The sequence below is a fragment of the Pseudorca crassidens genome, chromosome 14 (genome assembly GCF_039906515.1).
Source record: "Pseudorca crassidens isolate mPseCra1 chromosome 14, mPseCra1.hap1, whole genome shotgun sequence".
Classification (NCBI taxonomy): domain Eukaryota; kingdom Metazoa; phylum Chordata; class Mammalia; order Artiodactyla; family Delphinidae; genus Pseudorca; species Pseudorca crassidens.
Window position 1 is genome coordinate 1,203,580 of NC_090309.1, and position 27,996 is coordinate 1,231,575.

At 44.9% G+C, this 27,996-nt stretch overlaps 1 protein-coding gene across 17 annotated transcripts in view; it reads right to left on the minus strand.

Annotated features, from left to right (window-relative positions):
- CCDC138 (coiled-coil domain containing 138) overlaps nt 1–27,996 on the minus strand; it is a 48,466-nt gene continuing 20,470 nt past the window's right edge. For 7 of the 17 annotated variants that reach the window (XM_067703983.1, XM_067703982.1, XM_067703978.1 and 4 more), the window contains 6 exons: nt 26,601–26,717; nt 25,001–25,171; nt 17,333–17,525; nt 10,393–10,569; nt 2,115–2,253; nt 1–471 (listed from right to left, as the gene is read on the minus strand). In XM_067703983.1, the coding sequence (XP_067560084.1) occupies nt 306–471; nt 2,115–2,253; nt 10,393–10,569; nt 17,333–17,525; nt 25,001–25,171; nt 26,601–26,717 (963 nt within the window). In that variant the 3' untranslated portion in view covers nt 1–305. The other 10 variants (XM_067703981.1, XM_067703980.1, XM_067703987.1 and 7 more) reach the window with 8 other exon arrangements.

Genomic DNA, 27,996 nt, shown 5'->3' on the forward strand with positions numbered 1-27,996 from the left:
TAACCTTGTTCCCACATGAACGCCAATTTATTCCAAAGAATTTTCCTAAAACATTTTTACAAAACGTAACTCCAGGCTCATTAACCCTGAAAATTCCATCGTGTACATTAGTACCACCTTAGCTGAATGGAAAAAATCCACATTCCACAGCTTCTACAGGTTCCATTTTAAAGGTTAAAAGAATTTTTCCATTTTTCATGATAAATGATGCTACTCATAACTTTACTTGGTCGTTACTTTGGTGATTTTTACAGTCTTACAAGTAGCAACACATAGGTAATACCTATAAATAATAATGAGCCAGCCTAAGGGTTTGTACTGGCGGCCAGGGAGCTGCATTTTGTTAAACCCAAATTGAACAGAGTTGAATTCAGGTTAATACAGAGAAATGCGTGCTCTGGATGTGTCGTCCTTTGTATTTCTTGAAGCATCAGATGAACTGTAAAGAGTTCAAAGAGCTTCTTATTACTCCTGTAAGAGAATGAGCACATTAATTTAATTACACACTTAGGAACAGTGAGAGATACGTTATGTGTAAGTGTGGGGAAATGGATAACTAAAGGATTAACATGCCAAGACAAACAAAATAGCTTGTATGAAATAGGCCTAAAGTGGAAAAGTATTCAAGGAGAAAAGAGGATATTTTATCATCCTGAAACGTGCACCCTATTCACTACTGGAGCGGACTTTTCCCTCACAGCCGGAAACAGTGAAATACTTGACCACCTTATTTTAAGTAAGCTGGGCTTTCTAACGCAGCAGAATATTACCTGGCCTCTTGACTTGGCTCCAAAATACCTTTGCAACCATCCTCTGTAGAGTGACCAATCAGTAACTTCACTTTCGATCAGTGAGAATGACACCTGGTAGCATATTTCCCATTTCCTTGTGTACATCCATCTGTTTGCCTCTCCAGTAACCCAAGTGACCACCACCCGATACAGAAGGGTTTACAGATTTACCCTGAGACTTGCTTGGGCGTCAACTTCTCCCAACTCCTCATTCAAGCTTCGTTCTAGTTCTTCATCTACGTCTGAAATGAACATGGACTACAAAACAGATTGCCAGCCGTAAAGCACTCTGGCCCAAGGACACAGTTGCACTGGGCACTACTTCAACAAAGCCCAGGGATTAAGAGCTGAGAAGGAATTAAACCTAAGTGACGCCACTGCAGCCTTGTGCCACCACAGAGGGTAAACTGGCAACAGGCCTCCTCGAGAATTTACTGATTACAAATCGAGACGATCACAGCCAGTCGGCCTGCAGGCAAAGGAAGACAACGAACTGACAAGTTTAGCTGATACCAGAGCTCAACTCATAAGTTGGTGAGTTGCGTATGAGGTTACAATTTGACAATAATTCCCTACAGTGCGGTACGGTGTGCGACACCAAACAGAAGAGACGGACCTGCGGTCACACAACCACAAGGAATTTCAGGATGCGTTGTATTCACCATCCCTGCATGCTGAGGCCTGGCGAGACACCCAGGTTCGCTGCCATGGAAGTCACAGGCGAGGGGATGGGGGCGGGGCGGGCAGAGGAGCTGAACCAGCCCAGCGCTGCACTGTCATAAAAACGCAACGGACAGAAGGTGCTCAGAGGTGCCTCAAGGGAAACACTGGCATATACAAGACTCCAGGAAAACACGGCTTAAAGCCTATGTCCTTTTTTTATAATTTATAAACTGGTTTTACCGATGTGTGCATTGGGGAAAGAATATGAAAAGAAAGCCCTCAATTCTTGCAATAAAACCAAACCAGTGGCAGTAGCATGCCCATAAGAGTTTGTTACCAGCATCATTTAAAATCTTTTCTGCCTGATTCATTCTCTTCCCTAAACTCACTGCAGTCAATAATAAGGATCTACAAAATAGATTGTTTTATTCTCTCCCTTATTTTCACCTGTTGTGTCGCAGAACACCAGTGTGCAGGAAGCTGTTCGAGGGTTCACTCTGTCCCTAAGCGTGTGGTCTTGGATCAGTGTTAATATTCTACACACTTACTGGAAACTTTGATTTAGTCATCACAGTTGAGCCACTACAGGATTCGGAAACATCTAAATGACCACAGTAAGATACGTCCTAACAAAAAATGTGAGAAACACGAAATTCTTACTTGATTTTGGACAGTTTCTGTAGGATGATGCTGAGCTTCTCTAGGATGTGGAGGTCGAGCTTCGGGCCCCGGAGCAGCACCGAGCAGGTTCGGAAGAAGAGGGAGCAGCTGCATACCTGCAGGAAGGGCTGCAGGAACCCTGCGAGACAGGCAGGTCTGCGGTGAGGGGCCAGAGCGCCTGCGGATGGGCTCACCAACACTGAACTGGGTGTTCATTCTTTCCCCTCCTAAACTATGGGGAAAGTACCATCATTTGAAGAATTAAAATACTACTGGCTCTTGTTGAACGATGCAAACCGAAGGTAAGACCATTTCCCCTGGTGTCAAACTTCCATTAAGCGGAATCTAGAAGAAAGTCCGTAAGAGGAGGCTGTTTAAATACTTAGCAGTAAGAAATTCTGTTGGGGTAGTAATTCTTTAAAAACCCTAAATTTAAGAATTTCATTTATGTGCTAATGACAACTTACATAATCGCTGAATAGGAAAAAACTTTTTAAAGCATAAAAGCAAAAGTGGGAAAGATTCATAAAAGAAAAGATTGAAAAATTTTATAAGGTAAAAAACTTTAAATGTCTATGTAAAAGAAATGAGAACAAATTAAAAGGCGAAAGCTCTAAAAAACAAAACAAAAGGGAAATGCCAAACTTGGTGGGGCGGGAGTTGGGGGCAGAAATCTCCTCGTAATATATTTGCCAGAAGAATTGATATTTTACTATAAAAAGAGCTCCTATAAATCACTAAGAAAAATATGGACCTAATATTGTTAGAAATGAGCAAAGGGTGCAAGCAAGCAACTCACAACAGAACAAAAGCAGTAACAACATTCAGCTCAGTGCTGGTGTAGTGAGACAACTGCAATTTGCCAGATTCCTATGAAGAGACTGAAGTGTGATATCCTTTGACTCTGACAGAGACGTATACAAAGGTGCATGAAAAAGAGCCCCTGTAAAGTCTGTAACCGTGGAAACTGAGAGCTCCACTGAACAAAACTGTGTGAAAATGCTTTCCAAGGTGTAAGTCACTTAATTTGTAATTAGGGAAGCTTGGACAGAAACAAAAATCATACAATAACATTAAACTGTGGCCTTTAAAACAGTTAAATTCCCCTGTAAAACTCAGGGGCTCCCAAAATGGAGACAGAACTTTATTTCCAGCACAAATCAGTGACTAAAGGACGTAAGAATAAGAGAAGTCTGCGCTCATCATTCTTTTTGAGCACATAAGCACAGCCGGAAAGACTCTATGCCAGTATTTTGATGGTGTACTGAGGAAAATAAACTATTAAGTGGTGAAACTGGCAAACCCCAAAATAACAGTCGGAGGAATGTTCTGGTAACAGGAAGTGAAAGCTGGTGCATGGAATCAAGGTTTGCACGGGACCCCGCGGTGAGAAGCTGGAGGGGAAATGCACACCTCCCCACGGGAGCCCACCAAGTGTCTACATGTGTTTCGATCTCAGACACACAGACACTTTCTGAAGAATGAACTTTAGGTTACGAGTATGGTGCACATAATCTGCAAATATATTAAAAATACACCCAGAGTTCAAGCAGCTTCGTTAAGCAATTGTACACCTTCCTCGGTTCAGATCCTGAGACCCGTGGTGCAAGTCACTCTCAACCGGAAGGCTGACCACTGCACAGCTGACGAGTGAGGTCTGGGGAGAGGGACAGCCCCCAGTCACTGCCGGAGCCACCTCGGGGGGTTCTCAACACTGCCACAGGCCACAGTATCAATGCTTTCCATTTAAGAGCCCGCAAAACACCTAAGCAAGTTATGATAGTTGTTTGTAAATTGCAAAAGTGTAAGAGAGTGCATCTCCCTTTATTTTGCTTTACTTTATGTGTAAATCAGGTCCTGGCATGAATAAAACACAGATATTTACAAGTAAGCACTTCCAAATAAAAGTGAACTTCCTTGTATGACCTCTGTAATGGAAAAAGGCCAAGACCAGGCAAAGAGTTTAATATACCCACATATTTTAAAAGTAAAGCTTATAAAGGTCTTTTAGAAGCAGAAGAGGTTCACTGGCCTGACTTCCAATCTCTCTTCTGACCTGTGAGACAGACATCAAACAAGAGAAAGGAAACGCAAAGATTCATATATGCATTCGGTTAGGTTTACCTATAAAAGGTGAAACAATATAGTCAACATTTTCTTCAGTACTACCGTGTTTAAATTAATTATATATTTTTTAAGCTTAGAAGAATTTCAATTTGAATACACGTGGCCAGTACGAGAGAGGAAAAGAAGAACCAAAGGCCCAAAAGGCCAGGTGACTCCTCTTCTAAACTTCCCTGATGTCTTCACTGATTAAAATGGGAAGATCAAAGTGCTTGAGAGAATTTCTCTCCCCAACACCTAGTCATATGGATCAAAAATTGTAAAACAAATGAAACAAAAAACCTCATTTACAAAAACCAAACCCACACACAGACAAAGGAAGGGGAGAAGTCCTCGTCACGACCTTAAAACTGGCAGCAGGCAGCCCAGGACAGAAGCATGAAGTTCCAGAGCAGGGCCTGAGCCCACCTCGATGCCCCTCTTCCGCAAGACACGGGGGAGGGGACACAACCTCGGGAATTCTCACCAACCCCCCCCCCAAACCTGCAGAGGAGCCACTGCCGCCTCTTCACTCCTCTGACAGGGAATCAACTGAAAACAAAGTCCCAGAGCGAACTGTACTGGGAACCAGCTGAAGCCAAGAGAATTTCTCTATGGGAACAGGACACCCACGCCTCCCACTAACTAGGTTAAATGAACCCAAACGAGATAGTTTAGCAGAATCTGAGAAGTGAGAACACAGCCCTGAGAATCTGGCAAAGAGCACGTCACCACCAGAGCCACCGGCTACAGGAAAGAACGGATACATTAGGGAAAAGGGCTTTCAAACTGTGGCACGGAAGGGAGAGAAAACCTGGGCTGGGACGAATGGTAGGCAGAGTGTGGAAGGCCCACCCCGTCCACGAGGACAGGGAACCAGAGTCATCAGAGACAGATGAACCGGTTTGCAAGGCAGAAATAGAGACAGATGTAGAGAACAAATGTATGGACACCAAGGGGGGAAAGCAGGGGGGTTGGTGGTGGGATGAATTGGGAGATTGGGATTGACATGTATACACTAATACGTATAAAATAGATTTAAAAAGAGACAGCACGTCAACTCGGTGAGCATGTTATAGCAATCAATCAACCACTCAGTCAATCAACCAATCAATCAGAAAGGGATATAGCACACACAAGGCAGAGTCAAACCTAAAAGAAAACACAAAAACAGAACAGTTTTCCGTAAGAGTTCTGAGGTCTCAGTTAACCTAATAACAAGGCTAGTCAATAAAATAAGAAAGAAAAGATGATAAACAGGATTTAAGAGAGAGAGAATCAAAACACCACCATTAAAGAAGTAATAAATTAAAACATCAAGAAACCGAAAGGACAGAGCTGAAAATTAGATTACTATCATAACAATCCGATCATCACAGAGAATGAAAACAAAAAAGAAAGGACCAGAAAGAAGCCAAGATATGGAAAACCATCAAAAAAGATCCATGAGGACAACTGGTGTTCCTAATGATATAAAGTTAATAAAAGAAAAAGATTACATATTATGTTATATGTGAAATGCTAAGTGGACACAGAACTGGACCTGCAGATCCAACGAGCACAACAGCAACCCAGGCAACATCCAAGGGCTACACCGTGGGCTTGAGGGAGGAAGCAGCTATCAACCACCCAGGAGAGCAGCAGGGCACCACTGCTGGGAAGGCCGGGCTGCCCTCTGGCCTCTCGAGACAGCCGCGAAGCACCACGTGCGACCCAGCATGAGCACTCAGACGGGACCTCCTTGAGTGTAGGCGCCCCGGCAGCGCTTCCAACACAACACGAAGCAGCCTCCACAGCACCTCCTAAACTGGGGGGTGCACACAGGCGAGGGAGCAAGATTAAGAGATCGTTCAGGGACTTCCCTGGTGGCGCAGTGGCTAAGAATCCGCCTGCCAGTGCAGGGGACACGGGTTCGAGCCCTGGTCCAGGAAGATCCCACTTGCCGCGGAGAAACTGAGCCCATGCACCACAGCTACTGAGCCTGCGCTCTAGAGCCCGCAAGCCACAACTACTAAGCCTGCGCTGTAGAGCCCGCGAGCCACAACTACTGAGCCTGCGAGCCACAACTACTGAAGCCCGCGCGCCTAGAGCCCATGCTCCATAACAAGAGAAGCCACCGCAGTGAGAAGCCCGCACATCGCAACGAAGAGTAGCCCCCGCTCGCCGCAACTAGAGAAAGCCAGCGGGCAACAACAAAGACCCAGTGCAGCCAAAAATAAATAAAATTAATTAATTAAAAAAAAGAGATCATTGAGAATTAAGAACAGAAATGCAGAGGTTGCAGTCAAAGGACTAATCCTGAGCGCTGAATGTGATTAAATGTAAAACTAATATAAAGCAAAGTAAGAAGAAGAAACTAGCATGAAGCAAATGTGCAGATTCTGCCGTCACAGGAAAGATACAAACTAAACGGCCGGGAAGTGGAGGTGGGGAGAAGGAAAGAGCGGTGGTGCCAGTGCCCACCTTCCACGGCTGGGTGTCAGCACTGCCTAAACCGAGCGGTGCAACCAACAGGGCACACTTAAAAATGGTTAAAATGAGAGATTTTATGTTGTATATATTTTACAATAAAAAAGGTAAAAATAGACAGACTCGATGTTTTTCACCTTCTTTCTTTCTTTCTTTTTTTTTTTTTTGCGGTACGCAGGCCTCTCACTGTTGTGGCCTCTCCCATTGCGGAGCACAGGCTCCGGACGCGCAGGCTCAGCGGCCATGGCTCACAGGCCCAGCCGCTCCGCGGCATGTGGGATCTTCCCGGACCGGGGCACGAACCCACGTCCCCTGCATCGGCAGGCGGACTCTCAACCACTGCGCCACCAGGGAAGCCCTCACCTTATTTCTTAACAGAAGAAGCTTGTGATCATTTTTGACCCAACTCTGCTTCATTTTTCCTGTTAGATTAAGCACGTCTCACTAAATAACGTGTGTAATGAGCCCCCTGTGTTACAGCATCTCCACCTGCCACCCACCCACCCGCCCCCCTCCTCCAAGGACACACGCACAGGACGGTGTCTGCAATTACATCCACCGAACACTGATGATGGGTATTTCCAAATGACAAGGTTTCTGGGGATTTTTTGGGAAAAAACACTTAATGCTCTCTACAGTTCTGCCTTGCTTGAATGGTTTTTTTTTTTTTTTTGAGTACTGAAAGTTCATTTATATTTAATTTTCAAATTGTGGTGAAACATGCGTAACATAAAATTTACCATTTTGACCATTTATAAAAGTGTAGTCTTTGTTAGTGTGAAGTGCATTCACGCCGTTGGGCAAACATCCCCCGACCCCCCCGCCCCGAGCTCTTCATCTTCCCCAGCTGACTCTGTCACCGTGAAACACCAGCCACCCCTCCAGCCTTTGCCCCCACCATCCTACTTCCTGTCTCTATACATCTGATGATTCTAGGGCTCTCACGTGAGTGGAATCATACAGGATTTATCCTTCTGTATCTGGCTTATTGCACTGAGCACAATGTCCTCAAGGCTCATCTAAGGCGTGGCAGGTGCCAGCACTTCCTTCCTTTTTAAGGCTGAGTAATATTCCATTGTGTGCAGACCACACTTTCTCTTGCTGCCTTCAAGATTCTCTGTCGTTGACTTTTGACAGTTTAACATCATGTGTCTCCGTGTGGGTCTGTCTCTCTGGGTTTACCCTGAACTTCACTGAGCTTTGGCATTTGCTTAGCTTCTTAGATTTGTAAAACCATGTCTTTCCTCAAATTGGTAAGCCTTCAGCCCTAGTTTTTCATATCACCTTCGTGAATTCTCTTAGCCGGATCTTCTGGATAACTCGCTGCAGCTTCTACACCAGCACTTGCTGCTTCCTCTCGCTCTTTCATGTTACGGAGGCAGCTTCTTTCCTGCAACCTCATGAACCGACCTCGCCGGCTTCAGACTTTTCTCCTGCAGCTTCCTCACGTCTCTCAGCCTTCAAGAACTGAAGAGTCAGGGCCTTGCTCTGGATTAGACTTTGGCTTAAGGGAACGCTGTGGCTGGTTTCATCTTCTGTCCAGACACGGAGACTCTCTGCAATCAGCAAGAAGGCTATTTTGCTTTCTTATCATTCCTGTGTTCACTGAAGTAGCACTTTTAATTTCCTTCAAGAGCTTTTCCTTTGCACTCACAGCTCGGCTAAGTGTTTGTTTCAAGAAGCCTGCCTTTAGGCCTATCTTGGCTTCCGACATGCCTTCCTCACTAAGCTTCATCATTTCTAGCTTTTGATTTAAAGTGAGAGACGTGTGAGTCTTCCTTTCACTTGAACACTTTGAGCCACTGTAGGGTATTAACTGGCCTAACTTCAATACTGTTGTGTGTCAGGGAACAGCGGCCGGCAGAACAGTCAGAACACACACATTATTAAGTTCACCATCTTCTAAGGGTGCAGTTCATGACCCCCCCCCAAACCATTACAAGAGTAACATCAAAGACCACTGATCACAGATCACCACAACAAATATAATAATAATGAAAAAGTGTGAAACACTGTGAGAATTACCAAAATGTGACACAGAGACAGGAAGTGAGCAAATGCTGGGGGAAAAATGGTGCCAACCGGCTTGCTCAAGGCAGCGTCACCACAAACCTTCAGTATGTTTAAAAAAAAAAAAGTACTTGGAAAAAGCACAATAGAGCAGGGTGTGCTTGCAAATGCACATATTTTTGGATACGAAGACTTTTTGGCTTTTTGCCAGTTTCCAAATTTCTATTACTTTTATAATAAAAGTAAATTATACTTGAAAAAAACGAGGTGTGCGAAATGTACTCAAACACATTGTTGCCATTCAGGTGTGTCACCTTGGACAAGACGGCTTCTGGGGCACACAAGAGAATAAACTAACAATACAAACACAAACTTAAATGTTCCATTCAAACTACGTCTGACAAGAAGAGGAAAGTATTCTTTAAAATAAAGTAACACTCATGTCCTTACACAGCTAAACCCAGATAAGTAACAGCTTTTACCACTGACAGGAAGAAAAAAAAGAAACCACCGAGTAGTTTTCTAAAAGCACATTGCTCAGGTATTGTATGATTTACATTCACGCCCGAAACAGATCATCAGAAGCCCTCAATCTAAAAATAACAGTGTGCTCACAATACGTATGTTCAGGTAAATCAACGCACAGCCCTCAATTTACACTCAAGGAAACGCGTCACAGCAGCTTTCAAAGAACTCTGCCTGCATAGCTAAGGGCAGCCCTCACGCCTGGGGAGCAGCGGGGCTGGGCAGAGAAGGGACCCTGCGGCCACAGGGGCCCAGGACGGACGGAGCTCCTACCGCTTCTCCACCTCCGCACCGAGGACCAGTCTTCTTGAACTTGCCACCCAGCGCCGGGAACCCAGTACACTTTCCCCAAATACTGTCACGACAGTCAGTAAACAAGGCGGCCACCAGACTAGGTGGCTCCAGTCCCCCCAGGTCACAGCCCACCAGACAGAGCAGAACCCAACCAGAATCTGAGAAACCGAACTCAAGAACAACGATCCTAACAGCCAAATAAGGCAAACATTATATTAGACACAAATACACAGGTGCTTCGCTTTGCTTCTGTGTCTTGCCTACAAAGCCCCTGCCTGAGGCCGGCCACCGGGCACCCGGCCTCGCGCACTCACTCCCAGGCTCAGGTCCCGTCTGTGGGCTCCGCTTCCTGAAAGGTATAATCAGAAATGCAACACAGGGAAAAGGAGCAGCTCCACGTGAAAAGGAATGACCGAAGCTAAATGCTGCTTCTTACAAGTCGAGAGCTCACCTGGGGTCCAAACAACAAGACAGCCAAAGCGAACCAGAGCACCCGGGCTCGGCACCCCCGTCCGTATCCAGGCTAGGTGAGGGGCCACCGCCCGCAAGTCAGAAGAGCGCGCTACCCCAGCACGACCGCCGGAGGGAACCGGGTCCCCACCCCCCCTGCAGGTGGGGACGTGTCTGAGGGCCCCGCTCCCTCCCAGCCTCAGGGACAACACGGGACACAGAGCGCAGAGAGAGGCGCGAGGACGGGAGTGACGCCGCAGAACGAATCCACACAACCGGGGCCCCCTGGAAACTGCGCCGATTTCGTGCAAATGTGGACGAAGGGTCAGGGGTGGGACTAAAGACGCTACCACACAGCATTTAGGGTATAAGAGGCACCAGGGCCTGACCCGCAGAGTCACACTGTCAGAAGAGATGTAACACTCACTGGATTCCACTGTCATCTGCAGCAGGCTGTCGACGACGCAGGACAGCAGCCCTTTGCTGGAAATCTTCAGGTGGCTCAGCACCACCGGGACAGCCTGGTACTCCAGGAACAGGCTCTTCCCTTCATCCGCCTTCAAGTCCAGACACAGAGAGTCAAACGCCTGCGCCAGGTAGTCGGCTGAAAGACAGGGCGTCAAACAGCGGCTGCGTCAGTGGTCCAGCTGGTAACGGACGCGGACGGCAGGAAGGGAACACCGCCACTTCCATGGATCCAAGAGGAAAGGAAAAACTGAACGACCAGAGGCGACAGGCTGAAGGCCAACGGGGAGGGACATTACATTATGACAGGGCAAAAGTCGTTCAGAATTTCCCTACTGTAACGCTTAAGTCACAATAAACACCGTTCCTTCTTTACATCAAGAAAGAAAACGATGGATGCTTAATAGGAAACACCACAAGGAATGTTGGTCCCCGTATCTGACTGTAACTACCGCGTGCGTCCACAGATCTCAACAGCATTAGCACCGTGATCTTGACAACGCTCCTGAGATTACATTTTCTTGCTACTGCTGCCACACGGTCACCTGTTTCAAAATTCAAGTTCATACAAATGTGCTCAGTGGGTTTTAAACCAGGGTTTCTGCCCTCTGATCCAGACCAAACAGGAGCCCCTCAAAGAGCCTCAGGAGACTGACCCGCCCGGAGTCTCCTGCGATGCCTCCACCGTGACAAATGGCTGGAGATCCGACCACAGCCGACGCAGGGACGGCACCTGCGGTCAGGAGCCCTGGAACGTTCTCCAAGATGTTCCATGGGTGACTGGGAAGCACTGATGTGACCGGGATCAACGCAGATGAGTTAAGATACTTCAACGGCTACAACGGTTTACACCGTGCTTTCAAATGTGCAAGAACATTCCAGTTTTCTAAAACTCTTTCAACACACTATTCGAAGCAACAGAAACTGTTCATGCTGTTCACGCACTAGTGAGTTAATTTTTCTGCTGAAAAGTTCTGTTTAAAGAAGGCTCAGAAGTGTTGTGAAACACACTGAAAATATGACAGGATCACCACTAAATTCCTGTCCTCTGGCCTCAGGTTTTGTCTCTTCTTTGCTGTCCATGCTACGCAAACTAAAGAAATAATTAGAGCCCTAATTACTAAGAATGAGAAGCTGCTGGGACTTCCCTGATGGCGCAGTGGTTAGGAATTCGCCTGCCAATGCAGGGGACACGGGTTCGAGCCCTGGTCCAGGAAGATCCCACATGCCGTAGAGCAGCTAAGCCTGTGCGCCACAACTACTGAGCCTGCGCCCTAGAGCCCGTGAGCCACAACTACTGAGCCCGCATGCCACAACTACTGAAGCCCACGCACCTAGAGCCTGTGCTCCGCAACAAGAGAAGCCACCGCACCGCAACGAAAGTGGCCCCCGCTCACCGCAGCTAGAGAAAGCCTGTGCGCAGCAACGAAGACCCAACACAGCCAAAAATAAATAAATAAATTTATTAAGAAAGAAGAATGAGAAGCTGGGAATAACCTGTGTGAAATTAAAACACGTGAATGAATTTTTAGAACTTAAGATCTGTGCCTCTGCGTCAATTTATAACACACTTCATCTTTACTTCTGGTAGCATCTGGCCCAAGGCACACTACTGCACTTAACTTCCGAGCTTCACAGAGCACTGCAAAGCGACCGTGTATGTAGGTCGGCAAAGCTGCAGCTGCTCTCCGGAGCTGCCGTGCTGAGGCAGGAGAGCGCTGACGGCCGCTCCCGGGTACAAGCACCACTACGCGTGCTGCCCTGCTGCATCTGACGCCAAGTCCTCTCCCTTCTCACTCGGCATTGCCTCAGATTAAACAGGCCGAAGGCTGCACGATACAGCAGGTTTGCAAACTTAAAAAGTAGTCCTTTATTAATTTGGAGGGGATACAAAGATGGTGTTTGGTTATTTTATTTTTATTTTTTTCGGTACGCGGGCCTCTCACTGTTGTGGCCTCTCCCGTTGCGGAGCACAGGCTCCGGACGCGCAGGCTCAGTGGCCATGGCTCACGGGCCCAGCCGCTCCGCGGCATGTGGGATCTTCCCAGACCGGGGCACGAACCCGTGTCCCCTGCATCGGCAGGCGGACTCCCAATCACTACGCCACCAGGGAAGCCCTGGTTATTTTTTTAAAGTGGTCTAATCTTTCGAGGGGAAATTAAAAGTTACCTCCTTACTTTAATTTCCCGAATAATGAAGATTTCCTAAAAACCAATTTAACCTCTAAAAGAGTATTCTAAAAAAGTTTAGTTACCAACTGTGCCAAACCTGGTTTCTTTCTATACACATGCTGTACTACTGAGTGTTTAAGAAACGTCCCGACGTTCAACAAGACCACGTTTTAGTCCTGATCAGAGGCCATCGGTGGGCGACGGCCGGCTCAAGGATCGGATCGGATCGAGTCTCGGCAGTGACTCCGCCTCTGCGGCCGGGCCCACCTGGGACTGTGACCGCAGAAGGCGGCAGAGACCTCCAGCCCAGCAGCCCCTGGTGCGGTGTAGACAGGTGCAGGCGAGGGGCCACATGGGGGAGGAGCCCAGCCCAGCCCAGCCTCCCAGCGGAGCTGAGCCCAAAGAACCAAGTGTTTACGTGGTCCATTTGAGCAGCGACAGAAACCCAACGGCATCCAACAGATCGATTCTGTCTCAGGGGAAACCAACCCTGAGCGGTTTAATAACAGCAAACAGCAATGACGGCCACAAGGAGAGTGGCTAGCGTACTGCTTAGGGGCCTGCTGGACGCCAGAACGCCGCGGTGCAAACACAGAAACGGGAGGGGCCCACGCTGCACATCACTGACGGGGCTGAGCCTGTGGCTGCAGAGCTGAGCTCTCACCTGCCGGTCATGCTGCCGCCTCCCCAGGCCAAGCCTTCCTGCCCCGGAGCACGGCAGTCACACCCCGCACCCCTCTAAGGCTGAGGGGTGACAGCATAATCACAAACACACAAACCTGTGTAGGTCGCGGGCCGAGAGCGGGTAGGGCAGGCCTACAGAACAAGCCCTGACGCACACATTAAGTCCAACAGGAGAAGGCTGTCCCTAAGACAGGTAATCCCATCACGTAAGATTCTTATCACTTCTTCTAATGCTCGTATCTTTACACGGATCAAGTGTAAAGATCAAGTGTGCATGCACAGAGAGTTGTATTAAAATGTTTCACGCTGATTCCCACACCTATGCAGTATCATTGTTGATGACGCATGACATTTCTCTGTCCTCGAGAAAGATCTGGCTCCCTTACAGTTTGTTCTTCTGTAAAAATGACAACCCCACGTCCCTTCTCAGGTTCCTGTGGGGAGGAACCCTGAAACCACCGAGTGTGGCTAGAAAAAGACCGGCAACAGCACGAGAACCCACCCACTTTCTCCACCAGCGCAGACAGCACACCAGCAACCTGGGACTTCGTTCCCTTTTGAACTGTTTCCTTACAACAAGTCTTATTAAACGTTAGCATACATCTTGGTGGCTCCTGAAACCAGAATGCACTTCAAAAGTGATCCTAAACTACAGCGCGATCAAAGCTGTACATGTCCCCTCCGGTGGCACATTCCCCGATCACTTCGCTTTGTGTGACGGGTCTGAGGTCGCAGCTCACAGTGAATGTCAGAGAGCCGCACAGCAGTGACGGAGGGCGCAGGCTTAGCCTCCACGTATCACCTGCAGGACGGGGGTGAGAGAATGCTGCCCCCTCGCCACCCTGCTGGAAGGGTCGGAGCAGCCAGTATGCGGCGCTTAGCCCAGGACAGCAGGCACTGTGTAGGTGTCTGCTATTACTACCTCTGATGGTCTCGGGGAGTCACACTGGAGGGTCAAGAGGTGGGCTTTAGAAAGAGCTGAGCTGAACCACGCTGTCAAACACTGCTGTGTGGCCCCGGCACAAAGGTCTAGGCTCTGTGACCTAAGAACCACTCAAATGGGGATAACCATGTTCAGACAACATACAAAGGGCTTGACATGACAGTGTCAAATCCACACCAACGATCACTACCTGCGTCGATTCTCAGGAACAATCTACCCACACTGTCCAGTCAGTGGAACAGGAAATCACCTTACAGACCCACATATTTTGGGGTTATTAAGCATTTAATATTATGTGTATCATCCAACACATCTATTCTCCATTGTCTCTACTAAATTTACCGATATTGTAACAGACACTTCTATTTTATAAGTAGGAGATGTCCTCTCACCAAGTCTACTGTTTAATTTAAGAGCTTTTCTTACGCTTACTTTTTTACTTTTCCCGGAACTTGCTGCAGCGCGTGGCAAGACAGCGTGTGCCTCAATCCCCTTTCCCCACACTTGCACCACCGCCCTTAACGGCGCTTCCTAGGTGCCCTCCTGCTCTCCTGGCTCTTCCTCGGCTTTCTGGCTGAGACCCAACGGCCCCCTTCCAGTCCTCAGGACCTCTCTGGGGCACCTGACAAGTGAAGGCTGACAGGGGACCAGGGGACCAGCTCCACAGGGGCTGGCTTATGATTCCATGTTCTTAAAAAACTGACTTGGACCAGGAAGCAATCAAATTCATTAATTCAGTAAGTGCACACGAAGTGCCAGTTGTGTGACAATTCGGGACTATTTTCCTATTATAAGGTTTTATATCAATATTACTCATTTTTATTATTACACATCACAGTTGTTTTACAATCTGCGAAGGCAAAGCCTCCGCCCCAGGGCTGCTATTTCACTTGTTTCCTTTAAATTAGCACACTCACTGCAAATATTCTTTCAAATAAACTTTTCTACTACTCTCTCAGCTTACACAAACCATACTGGAATTTTAATTGGTACCATTAGATGCAGCCACCTGGGGTGTCTTATAGATTCTAATAATACTCTTGGTCTTCCCGGGTAAGAAGAACGAAAGTCCTTTATTGCTGCCCTTTAACTTCGGCGATAATCTTTATCAACCTGTTCATTCACCCATTATTTACCAAATCTTTACTTATGTCCTGTTGTATTTCACAACAGATGAGGTTTTACAGATCCCATGTTAGATTAATATCCACATTTTTTACATTATTTTGTTTTGCTTACATGAACAAGATCTCTTTTTTTCACACATTACAGCTGCTTGTTACTGATGGTCACGGTAGTTACGCTCTAGTCACGACAGCAGTCAAAATCAACGGACTTTTGTGAATTTCCTCTGGAGCCCGTTTTCTGAAACCCAGATTAGGCCTTAGACCACTTGGGCTGCTGTAACACAATGCCAGAGACTGGACGGCTGGGAAAGGACAGAAGGTCCTGCTCGCAGCTCTGGGAGTCTGGGGTCGAGGTGCTGCTGGTTTGGCATCTGGCGAGGGCCCTCCTCCCCCTTCACGGTCTTCTTGCTGTGTCCTCGCGTGGTGGAGGCCTGAGGGAGCTCTGTGGGGTCTTGTTCATCTGGGTACCACCCTCACGACCTGAGCGCCTCCCAAAGGCCCATCTCCTGACACCACCTCCCTGGGGATTAGGGTCTCCTCAGGTGAACTTTGAGGGGGACACACATTCAGACCACAGCATACTGATCTCTCAGCCAGTTTCTCTGACTGTCAGACTTACACAGAGTACCCATGAGTTACCAGTTTTCTCTATTCCTTTCCAAGGTTCATTCCCACTTGTTTAAGGTCACCACAGGTGGTCAGCACGGCCAATACTGTGCTGCACAGAAGGGGGACAGGAGGCACCGAATCCCTTCCTGCTTATTTCTCCTTTCCATTCGCTCCATCGGTAATGAATACCACTTTGTATCAAATGACGCTATCATGTATGCTGACATGCGGTGGACTCTGGCTTGGCTAATACCCCTTCTCACAAACAACCTTTCAGGCAGTTACCACCCTATCTGTTAAGAAAATAAGAGTCACAGTTTGGTTTTTCCCTTAAATTCCTTATAATCAGGAGAATATACTTCAGAGAAAGTAGGCAAAATAATTGACCACCACTGCGCACTTAAAAAAACAACCAACCAGACTGAGTTATATAATTTAACAGGGAAGGAAGAAAGATGGTCTATTTATTGTTTGACTACATTGGTATCACTCACCTTAACACAAATTCTCATATTTAATAATCCAAAAAAGATAACTACTTATAGCTGTATATCAAAACTGTACTAAAAACGGCCAACTTTGATGGAAACATTTTTTTTTTTTGGCTATGCGGCATGCAGGACCTTAGTTCCCCGACCAGGGACCGAACCTGCGCCCCCTGCAGTGGAAGCGCGGGGACTTAACCACTGGACTACCAGGGAAGTCCCTGAAGGAAACATTTTTAATGCATTCATTTCCTCGTTCCCTCGTATACATCAAGCACCAGGCTGGGTGCAGGGTGTACAGTGGGCAACAAGGCGGTAAACTTACACACGAGTGTGGGGGCTGAGAAACCTTTTCTGTGAAGGGCCACGTAACAACTTTATAGGCTCTGGAGGGCAGGCTGTCTCTGTTGCCAGCTACTCAGCTCTGTTGTTATATGGCAAAAACAGAGACAACAGGAAACAAATGAACATAACTGTGTTCAAATAAAACTTTATTGACAAAACAGGTGGTGGGCCACATTTGGCCCATGGGCTCTAGTCCGCCAGGCCCTGCTCTAGTGGGAATCAGTAAACTATTAATAGCAATCTCAATACCACGCGGGAAACGCAAGGGCAGTGGCAGCAAAGGTTGCTATGGGCACGTGATCTAAGAGCATCAACAAGGGCCTCTGGGAGGGGCAACAAAGCCAACCCACCACTCATTTTTCTCAAATTCAGCAATTAAAGTAGTTTCTAACAGTGGGTCACAAGTATAAAACAACTTAAAAGCTCATTCTGAAAATGTAAAATATATTCAACTATAGTGTAAGAACTGCTCCACTACGGAGGATTCTCTTCTGGTTACTGACAAGAGATTATACCACAAGCACATCTGAAAGCTTACCTTGTGTGACTGTTTTGAGAACAATTAGAGTTGATAAAAATCTCAGTGGTAAACTGGAGCTCTTAAAGAAAGCAGCTGTCTTTGGTTTACTCTCCCCAGAATGCTCGAAAGAATTACCCTGAAGGCCCTTGGTCACTACTCCTTTGAATATGTCTTCACCCAGTCGCCTCAATGTTGACGTCATAGTCGAATGCTGTTAAAAACATGTACTGTCTTAGTACACTTACTCAGGTTCAGAAAATATGTATTTCAAATACTACAATCCAATATATGAACTAAAAATAAGCCAATCTTTTGCTAACTAAAAACAGATCAAATGGAGCTGGAAATATGCAAGACTGGAAAGCAGTAATTTTATAATCAACTTTAAAAAAATATTTATACTACATATTCCTCTAAAAGAAATGGGTACAACTAAGAAATGAGAAACAGTAATTTCCAAAGAATTAAATTAGGAGAAGCACTATGACAAGATTCCATTTCAAAACATCTAAGAGCAGATCGTGAGAGAGCTCTGGCACAGAGCAGTCAAAGGAACAAGGAGAGGCTTGTGGGGTCTGGGCTGCCCGCCTCCACCACTGCCGAAGAGCCCAGCATCCCCCAGTGCCCGCTCACACTGATCATCTAGCGCCTCGCTGTTTCACAGCCCAGTCAGATGGTAAATGTCACCACGATTGCGATACATTTTATCCATTTCAGAAGAAAAAAATGCTGGGTTAGAATCATGGACAATTCTCAGGGCGAATCAACTCAAACAAGAAAATGAGCAAAACAGAAATGATGGCATATTAACTCCCTCTAAAACAACACAGGCTCTGACGGTTTTCCACAAATACGGTAAGAAGCCAACACAGGAAAAGCATTCAAACTGCTGCAGATGGGAGTGCTGAAGCCACACTCAGAAATAACTTAAAATTCCCTTTGTTATAAACCCGTATCACTGACTTTTGTAACGGCTTCCCCCATCTTCTGAGGATTTCTGACCCATCTGTACCCAGATAAGCACTGATCTTGCAATGTGGATAAAAAGCATCAGCTCTAGAATTTCTGCACATAAAATCAGAGGCAGATATACTGAGATTTTATGAGTGTCAGAGGCCAACTGATGTGGTGAGTCGCACAAGCAGTGCCACCTAATTCACATATATCATCAATAAGCTTTTGATATCATTAGGAAGAGATAATACATTTGTGCTTTAAAGCCTCAGCGTGAAAAGGTAATAGAAGAAAATATTTCAAAATCCTACTCAGAATAATGCATTAGGAAGACAGGATTAAGGGAATTTTGCTTATGTCTAAAAATAAGCTTTTTGTTTTCCTAAACGTGTGTTGATACTACTTCCCTCTAAGTGGAAACAGAAGAGAAACCAAAGTCTCTGCTGAAGAACGTGATGTCTCACGCACCTGTGCTCAGTGCGGCTCAGGACCCGCCTACGGGGGTCGCTCGCCCCAGGACTTCACCCATATTTTATAGGACAGGTTGCCTTCTCTACTATAAGGCAAAAAACATGTCAAAAACAACTTTGACCCGCCCCCCAGGTTAACAAACTTTTTAAAGTAGAAAATAAGATTTCTGGCCACAAGACTGAGCAGGTATTACCTCCCCCAGTCTTCCTGCTCTGAAGACAACTAAACCCCCTGGACATTGTACAGAAAACAAACACCAGATGACTGAAAGGCGGACAGAAGAAAGCAGGCTGGCTGGGGCCCCAAACACCCAATACGGCTTCAGACTTCCCAGATCTGGAGCCGAAAAAGCGGCCACCAAAGGATAGAGAATGCCCACCCTAACGCCAAGCGCTGATCTCTGGCCACAGGGCGGCAAAGGGCAGACCTGCGAGACAAAAAACGTGCAGACAAGACTGCGCTCCAGCCAAACACCACAGAACAGCCCGTGGCCCAGCCCCCCAAAGCCAGCAAGGTCGTCAGGAAGGCGGGGACTCCCACCCCCGCCAGGCGGAACGGCAGCGTCGGCGGAGGCCACGTGGGAGCCGTGAGGCGCCCCCAGCCCCACGCCCACCGCCTCCCATGGCCACACCGGCTGGCGGGGAACCAGGGCTTTGACTGAGGAGGCCCCTCGTCTGCAGAGCAGCGCCAGCCAGGCGAGACAAAATGTTTACTAACATCCGGAGTCTCGTGACACAGTGCCGGGATGTCCAGTTTCCAACAGAGAATCACTAATCACACCAGAAGGACCTCAAACTGAATGAAAAAGGAAAACCAGTACTTGCCAACACCAACATGACAAACACGCTAGAGGAGCTGTGACGAAATGAGAGATTACAGACATTTTTGAAACAAATGAAGAAAAAAACAGAAAATCTCATCAAAGAAAAACAAAGTCTAACCAAAGAAAATGTAAAGAAGAACCAAATAGAAATTTCATAACTGAAGCCACGACGACCAGGACAAGCCCTCAGTGAGCTGCCTGAGCAGCAGAGCAGAGAGCAGAGGGAAGGGCCAGCGAAGTGGGAAACACAAGAACAGAGACTGCCCAATCTGAGCAGAAAGGGGAACAAAAGAAGAGACTCGAGAAGCTGAGGGACCGTCACAAAAGCTGTGACAGCAACAACAATCAGAGCCCTGGAAGGAACAGCTGAAGGGGCGGCGGCTGGAAGCCATTTGCAGAGGTTGAGGCAGCTGAGCAAGCCCCAAGGAGGACAGACCCAGAGACCAACGAGACACAGCGCAGCCAAGCTCATGAAAACTGAAGAAAGGGAACAAAACCAAAAGCAGTGTCAGAGAAATGAACATACACGGGAAAGCAATTCAAATGGCAGCAGACTTCTTAACAGAAACCACAGAAACTGACTAGAAGGAATTGGCACAACATTTTTCAAATGCTGCAAGAAGAGAACTGTCATGCCCAAATCTGAAATCCAGTGAAAATATGCTTTAGAAATGATGGGGAAATCAGAGCATTCTAAGATGAAGGAAAAGCTTCTGCACAGCAACGGAAACCGTAAACAAGATGAAAAGACAACCCTCAGAATGCGAGAAAATATTTGCAAACGAAGCAACCCACAAGGGATTAACCTCCAAAATATATAGACAGCTCAGCAACTCAAGAGCAAAAAAACAAACAACCCAATCAAAAAATGGACAGAAGATCTGAATAGACATTTCTCCAAAGAAGACATACAGATGGTCAAAAGACACACGAAAAGATGCCCAACATCGTTAATTATTAGAGAAATGCAAATCAAAACTACATTGAGGTATCATGTCACACCGGTCAAAATGACCATCCTCAAAAAATCTACAAACAATAAATGCTGGAGAGGGTATGGAGAAAAGGGAAGCTTCTAACACTGTTGGTGGGAATGTAAATTGGTACAGCCACTGTGGAGAACAGTATGGAGGTTCCTTAAAAAACTAAAAATAGAGCTACCATATGACCCAGCAATCCCACTACTGGGCATATATCCCGAGAAAACCACAATTCAAAAAGACACATGCACCCCAGTCTTCACTGCAGCACTATTTACAATAGCCAGCACATGGAAACAACCTAAGTGTCCACTGACAGAAGAATGTGGTATATGTATATACAATGGAATACTGCTCAGCCATAAAAAGGGATGAAATCATGCCATTTGTAGCAACATGGGTGGACCTGGAGATCATCACACTAAATGAAGTAAGTCAGACAAAGAAGAACAAATATCATATGATATCGCTTACATGTAGAATCTAAAAAAAAAAATGATACAAATGAACTTACTTACAAAACAGAAACAGACTCACTGACTTAGAAAACGAACTTATGGTTACCAAAGGGGAAAGGCTGGGGGAATAAACTGGGAGTTTGGGATTAGCATATACATACTACTACATATAAAACAGATAAACAATAAGGACCTACTGTATAGCATAGGGAACTCTGCTCAATCTTCTGTAATAACCTAAATGGGAAAAGAACTTTAAAAGGAACAGATACATGTATACGTAGAACTGAATCACTATGCTGTACACATGACAATAACACAACACTGTTAATCAACTATACTCCAACATAAAATAAAAATTACATTAAAAAAAAAAAAAAAAAGACAAGACAGTTTGTCATCAGACTGCCTAAGGGAAGCTCTCCAAACAGGAGAGACGGAAGAAGGAGCTTTGAGACATCGGGAAGGAAGAGCACGGTGAGCTCAAACACAGGTGAGCAGACAGACTTCCCTGCTCATCTTGAGGCATGTTCGACAGCTGAAGCAAAAGTGGTAACACTGTGCAGTGTTAGATTTGTCCTCAAGAAAACTACTTTACCAGAGCCTAACCTACTGGAGTTTTATCGGAGTCCAATCAGCCTAGGGGAAGGGAAATGACACCCAACTCCAGTGAACTCTACGCTCCTGCCCCACCTCAGGGGCAGAAGACCCGAGAAGCACCTGTGAAGTTCACAGGCCAGGGACACGCGCTCCCTGGAAGACTGAGACCTGATCACACAGCCAGAGCACTCCCCTCCACACACCTGCCACCACAGCACTGAAGGCCTATCTGCAGCAGCTCCGGGGCACAGTGCGGCACGTCCAGGTAGCAAGGAAGACACGAGGCACACAAAAGGCAAAGCACAGTTTGAAAAGCCAGAGCAAGCAACAGAATCAGACCCGAATACGGTAGGAATGCTGGAATAATCAGACTGGGAATTTGAAACAACTATGATTAACATGCCAAGAGCTCTAATGGAAAAAGGAGACAACACAAAAGAACAGACGGATAAAATAGGCAGAGAGATGAAATTCTGAGAAAGAACCAAAAGGAACACTAGAGATGAAAACCACTGAGAATGGAGAAGAGCTTTGCTGGGCTCATTAGTGGAATCTACGGGGCTTCAGAAACAACCTCTGAGCTTGATGATACCTTCTACAGAAACTTCAGAAACTAAAAAGCAAAGAGAGGGACTTCCCTGATGGCGCAGTGGTTGAGAATCTGCCTGCCAATGCAGGGGACACGGGTTCGAGCCCTGGTCCGGGAAGATCCCACATGCTGCGGAGCAACTAAGCCCGTGAGCCACAACTACTGAGCCCGTGTGCCACAACTACAGAAGCTCACGTGCCCAGAGCCTGTGCTCCGCAACGAGAGAAGCCACCACAATGAGAAGCCCATGCACCGCAACGAAGAGCAGACACTGCTCACCGCAACTAGAGAAAGCCCGTGTGCAGCAACGAAGACTCAACGCAGCCACCCCTGCCAAAAAAAAAAAAAAGCAAAGAGAAAAAAAAAGACTGAAAAAATGGAACAGACTATACAAAAATTATGGGACAACTACAAAAAGTGTGACATACAGGTAAGGGGAATACCAGAAGGAAAAGAGAAAAAGAAACAGAGTACTTGAAGCAACAATAATGACTTGAGAATCTCCCTCAAATTAATGTCAGAAACAAAAACACAGAACCAGGAAGCTCAGAGAACACCAACTAGGATAAGTAGCAAAAGAAAAAATAAAACAAAACACTACACCAAAGTGTATCATAAACTACAGAAAATAAAAGCTAGGGACTTCCCTGGTGATGCAGTGGTTAAGACTGTGCACTTCCACCGCAGGGGGCACAGATTCAATTCCAGGTGGGGGAAGTAAGATCCCACATGTCGCGCAGCTGGAAAAAAGAAAGGAAAGAAAAGCTAATGAAAAGAATCCTAATAGAAGCCAGAGGAGAAAACAGCTCACCTATAGCAGAGCAAAGATAAGAATTACATCGAGGTTCTCTTCAAAAACCACATAAGCACGAAGAGAGCAGAAGGAAATATTTAAACTGTTGAGGGAAAAAACCCCGCCAACTTAGAATTCTATATACTGCAAAATTATCCACCAGAAATGAAGCGGAAATAAAGATTTTCTCAGATCAACAAAAACTGAAGGAATTTGTTACCAGTAGACCTGTCTTGCAAGAAATACTAACAAAAATTCTTTAGAGAGAAGGAAATTATATATCTTGGGAAACTTGGATGTGCATAAAGTAAGAGCATTAGGGAAGGAAGAAGTGCAGGTAAAATAAAAACACTTATTTTTCTTATTCTTAATTGGTCTAACAGATAACAGTTTGTTGAAAATAATAGCAACAATGTATTCGATTATGTATGCATGTGTGTGTTTATATGTGCATGTGTGTATAACATATATACACACGTGTGTGCGCTTACGTATAGGGGTAATGAATGACAGCAATGAAACACAGAAGGAAAGAATTAGGAATATTTTGTTCTAATAAGGTACTCAACCACTAAAAAAAGTTAAAAAAGTAGTACAATTGACATGCTAAAAAGGATGGAAAGTAGACTATCATATGTCCAGTTAAAGCCACAAAAGAAAGGAAAAGAGCAGAAGAACAAAGAACAATGTCAACAAACAGAAAACTGACAACTTGGGTAAATATTAACCGAACAGTATCAATAATCACTCTAAATAACAACAGTCAAAACACATCAAATACAAGAGACTGTAACAGAAGATCCCTATACACTGTGTACAAGAAACCCACTTTAAATCTAAAGGCACATACAGATTAAAAGTATTCAACAAATGGATAAAGAAAGATATACCATGCTGACAGTAATCACAAGAAAGCTGGAAGAGCTTTGAAATCTTACTTTCAGACAAAACAGGCTTCAGAGCAGGGAAAGTTACCAGGGACAGGAGGGGCATCACATAGTGATGAATGGGTCAATTCTCCAAGAGGGTGTAACAACACCTTGGGTACGGTGATCACTTTTTAGATACAACACCAAAGGCACGATCCGTGAAAAATAACTGATAAGCTGGACTTCTGCAAAAGTGTGTGCAAAAGACACATCTGATACAAGACTGTTATCCAAATATACAAAGAACTCTAAAAACTCAGCAATAAGAGAATACACAACCCAATTAGAAAGTGCACAAAGGACCTGGACACCTCACCAAAGAAGATATACAGACGTCAGGCAAACATAAGATGCTCCACATCATATGTCATCAGGGAGACGCAAATTAAAACCACCGTGAGATACTGCTACACACTATTAGAAGGGCCAAAACCCAGAACACAAACAACACTGAGTGCCGGCGAGGATGTGAAGCAACAGGAACTCTCATCACTGCTGGTGGGAATGCAGAATAGCGCAGCCACTTTGGAAGACAGCTTGTAGTTGCTTAAAAAAAAAAAAAGTATATTCTTACCATACTATCCAATAATCATGCTCCTTGATATTTACCCAAAGGAGTTGAAAACTTATATCCACACAGAAACCTGCACATGGATGTGATAGCAACTTTATTCATAATTGCCAAAACTTGGAAGCAACCAACATATCTGTCAGTAGGTGATGGACAGATAAACTGTGGTCTATCCAGGCAATGGAATATTATTCAGGGCTAAAAAGAAAAGGGTTATCAAGCCATGAAAAGACAGGGAGGAACCTTAAACACATATGACTAGGTGAAAGAAGCCAATCTGAAAAGGGTACACACTGTATGGTTCCAGCTCTATGACATTCTGGAAAAGGCAAAACTCTGCAGACAGTAAATGGACTGGTGGTTTCCAGGAGTCAGGGGTTGGGGGAAGGCAAGAATAGGCACAACACAGAGGATTTTTAGGGCAAACGATTTTTTGTATCAAATTATTCTGTACAATGACGGTTACATGCCCTGATACATTTGTCAAAACCCAGAGAACGTACAACACCGAGACTGACCCTGATGTGAACCTCACACTGTGGGTGATGATGACGTGCACGTGCAGATCCATCGACTGTGACAAAGGTCCCATCTGGTGGGACGCTGGTAGTGAGGAGGCTGTGCATGTGTGGGGGCAGGGGTTTACGGAAACACTCTGTGCTCCATTTCGCTGTGAACCTAAATTCGCTCTAAAAAATAAAATCTATATATTAAAAAAGCAACATAAGAAACCTTCATGGTGATGAAACTCTTCTGTTACCTTGACTATAGCCATGTCAGTATCACGGTTGTGGTACTGCAACTAGTTTTGGAGTATGTCACCTTTGCGGAAATGGAAACAAGTGATCGCTCTGTTATTTCTTATGAATACAAGTGAATCTACAACTATCTCAAAATAAAAAGCTTAATTTTTAAAAAAGTACTTGCAATTAGACAATTGTTAAAACTGAAATGTTAAAAACCCATCAGTAAATGTTGACCAAACGAATGGGAGAGTGGCAAGAATGCTACTTTTCACTAGAAAGTGGGTGCAGGCTGGCAGTGCACACAGAGTGGTGCTGAGTGGCGATCTGAAGACAAGAACAGAGTACAAATTATCTGAAGAAAAATGAGAAGACTCTTCTGGAAGGAAGATAAAACAAAGTTTCACTCAATTCTGTGAGTCTAGCCTTTTGAGGCTGAGAGCAAGCATTCAGCCGACCTTTCTCAGAAACCATCACGTGAACAGCAAAATCAACAGTGACATTAACCGACCAGCTAATTTCTATAACTTTGGTGAGACACATAGTTAAGGTCAACTGTGTGTATGTGTGTGTATGTGCTTGCACGTGTGCACGCGCACACGTGCTCACGTACTCGCTCATGTGCGCCACGAAGGCAAAATATTTAGGAAATCCTCAGAAAGCCATTTTCCCTAAACCTCAACCATCCCACTACTTAACCACCAGTCCTGCACTTACTAGTTTAGCCGTGTGCTTCCTGAGCTCCACAGGACCAAGAGTAAGCTACCCGAGCACTAATTTGTTTTTCTCCATTTTTAACCAAATGAAAGCTGTAACAGCATTTATCAATACTAACTGGGAAAGTAACATTTTACAAACCTACTACAACTCATAGCACAATTGGTTATATATGCACGTCATATTTGGATTAAATAACCCTTACGTGAGCTGGTAACACCTAGCCTTCATTTTATAAGATGCTGGAATAATTTTCCCTCTTTGATTAGGTTATCCTAATAATCACTGTTCCATTTAGCTAGTGTGTGTTTACTGGCATAAAGACAAAAAACCAATTTCTGTTACCTTCAGAAGAATATGAAAAACTATAAAATAAATAATGAGGCGGGGGGCGGGCAGTTGGTTTCAACAATAACCTAACGCAGTGAAACTCCTTATTACACAATTCTGAAACTCAAAAGCAATGTTACACCCTGAATCCGATCTACAGCATTGAGAAATAGGATAGTAAAAGAGGAAAGAAGAGAAAGTGGTGAACAAAGCAATGGAGGCGAGGAAAAGTCCCGAAACAGAACAGGACGTGTGGGGAAAGCTGTGCGAGAGTAAGATCAAGAGCAAAAGGGTTGTACTTGCAGACAGACTCCCGTTCACCAGTTACCTGTGTTCCGGCATCGAGCTGCCTTAGAGACCAATATATAAACTTTACAAAAGGCTCGTGAAGCTTGGCATTCACAAAAGGCATCCACTGTAGCTGCTCTGTCATCACAGGCAAAAGCTAAAGATAAAATGATGGAAAATACAAAAACACACACTATTTTTAGATGCCTGAAATCAATTACCACAATTTTCCAAAAATTATCTTTTTCCAAAAGAAAAAAAAGAGTTCTCTAACAAAAAATCTTCACTTTAAAACCGTACGTAACACAATAAGGAAATATGTACTTGAAACATTACGTGTCTACGCCCTTGACCCAGCAATGGCACATCTAGGATTTTAAGACTAACCTATAAAAACACACCCTGAATCTTAAATGGTTAAATAAACTTATGGTGCATATATAACCATTAAAAATGATAATGGCATCTATATTTATTGCCATGGCATATTCTGGGGTTATAAAAGCAGGTTACAAAAAGTGTAATAAGATTCCACTTACATAAAATATGTCTGTATGAATTTATATTGAAAGAGATAAGATATTTTTAAAAAATATTAACAGTGAGATTTCAGTAACTGAAGTGATATTTACTTTCCTCTTTATATGCCTGTCTTTCATAAATATCTTAATTAATGTCAACTTATAAAAATAATGCAAATCTTTAAAAAAGGTATTTATGAACGCTGCTTCAACAGTATGTCATTTTGCTGAAAGATTAAGACCATAGCGATACATTCTAGTTCTGTGAAAAATGCCAGTGGTAGTTTGATAGGGATTGCATTGAATCTGTAGATGGCTTTGGGTAGTATAGTCATTCCACAATGTTGATTCTTCCAACCCAAGAACATGGTATATCTCTCCATCTGTTGGTATCATCTTTAATTTCTTTCACCAGTGTCTTATAGTTTTCTGAATACAGGTCTTTTGTCTCCTTAGGTAGGTTTATTCCTAGGTATTTTATTCTTCTTGTTGCAATGGTAAATGGGAGTGTTTCCTTAATTTCTCTTTCAGATTTTTCATCATTAGTGTATAGGAATGCAAGAGATTTCTGTGCATTAATTTTGTATCCTGCTACTTTACCAAATTCACTGATTAGCTCTAGTAGTTTTCTGGTGGCATCTTTAGGATTCTCTATGTATAGTATCATGTCACCTGCAAACAGTGACAGCTTTACTTCTTCTTTTCCGATTTGGATTCCTTTTCTTTCTTTTCCTTCTCTGATTGCTGTGGCTAAAACTTCCAAAACTATGTTGAATAATAGTGGTGAGAGTGGGGAACCTTGTCTTGTTCCTGATCTTAGTGGAAATGGTTTCAGTTTTTCACCATGGAGGACGATGCTGGCTGTGGGTTTGTCATATATGGCCTTTATTATGTTGAGGAAAGTTCCCTCTATGC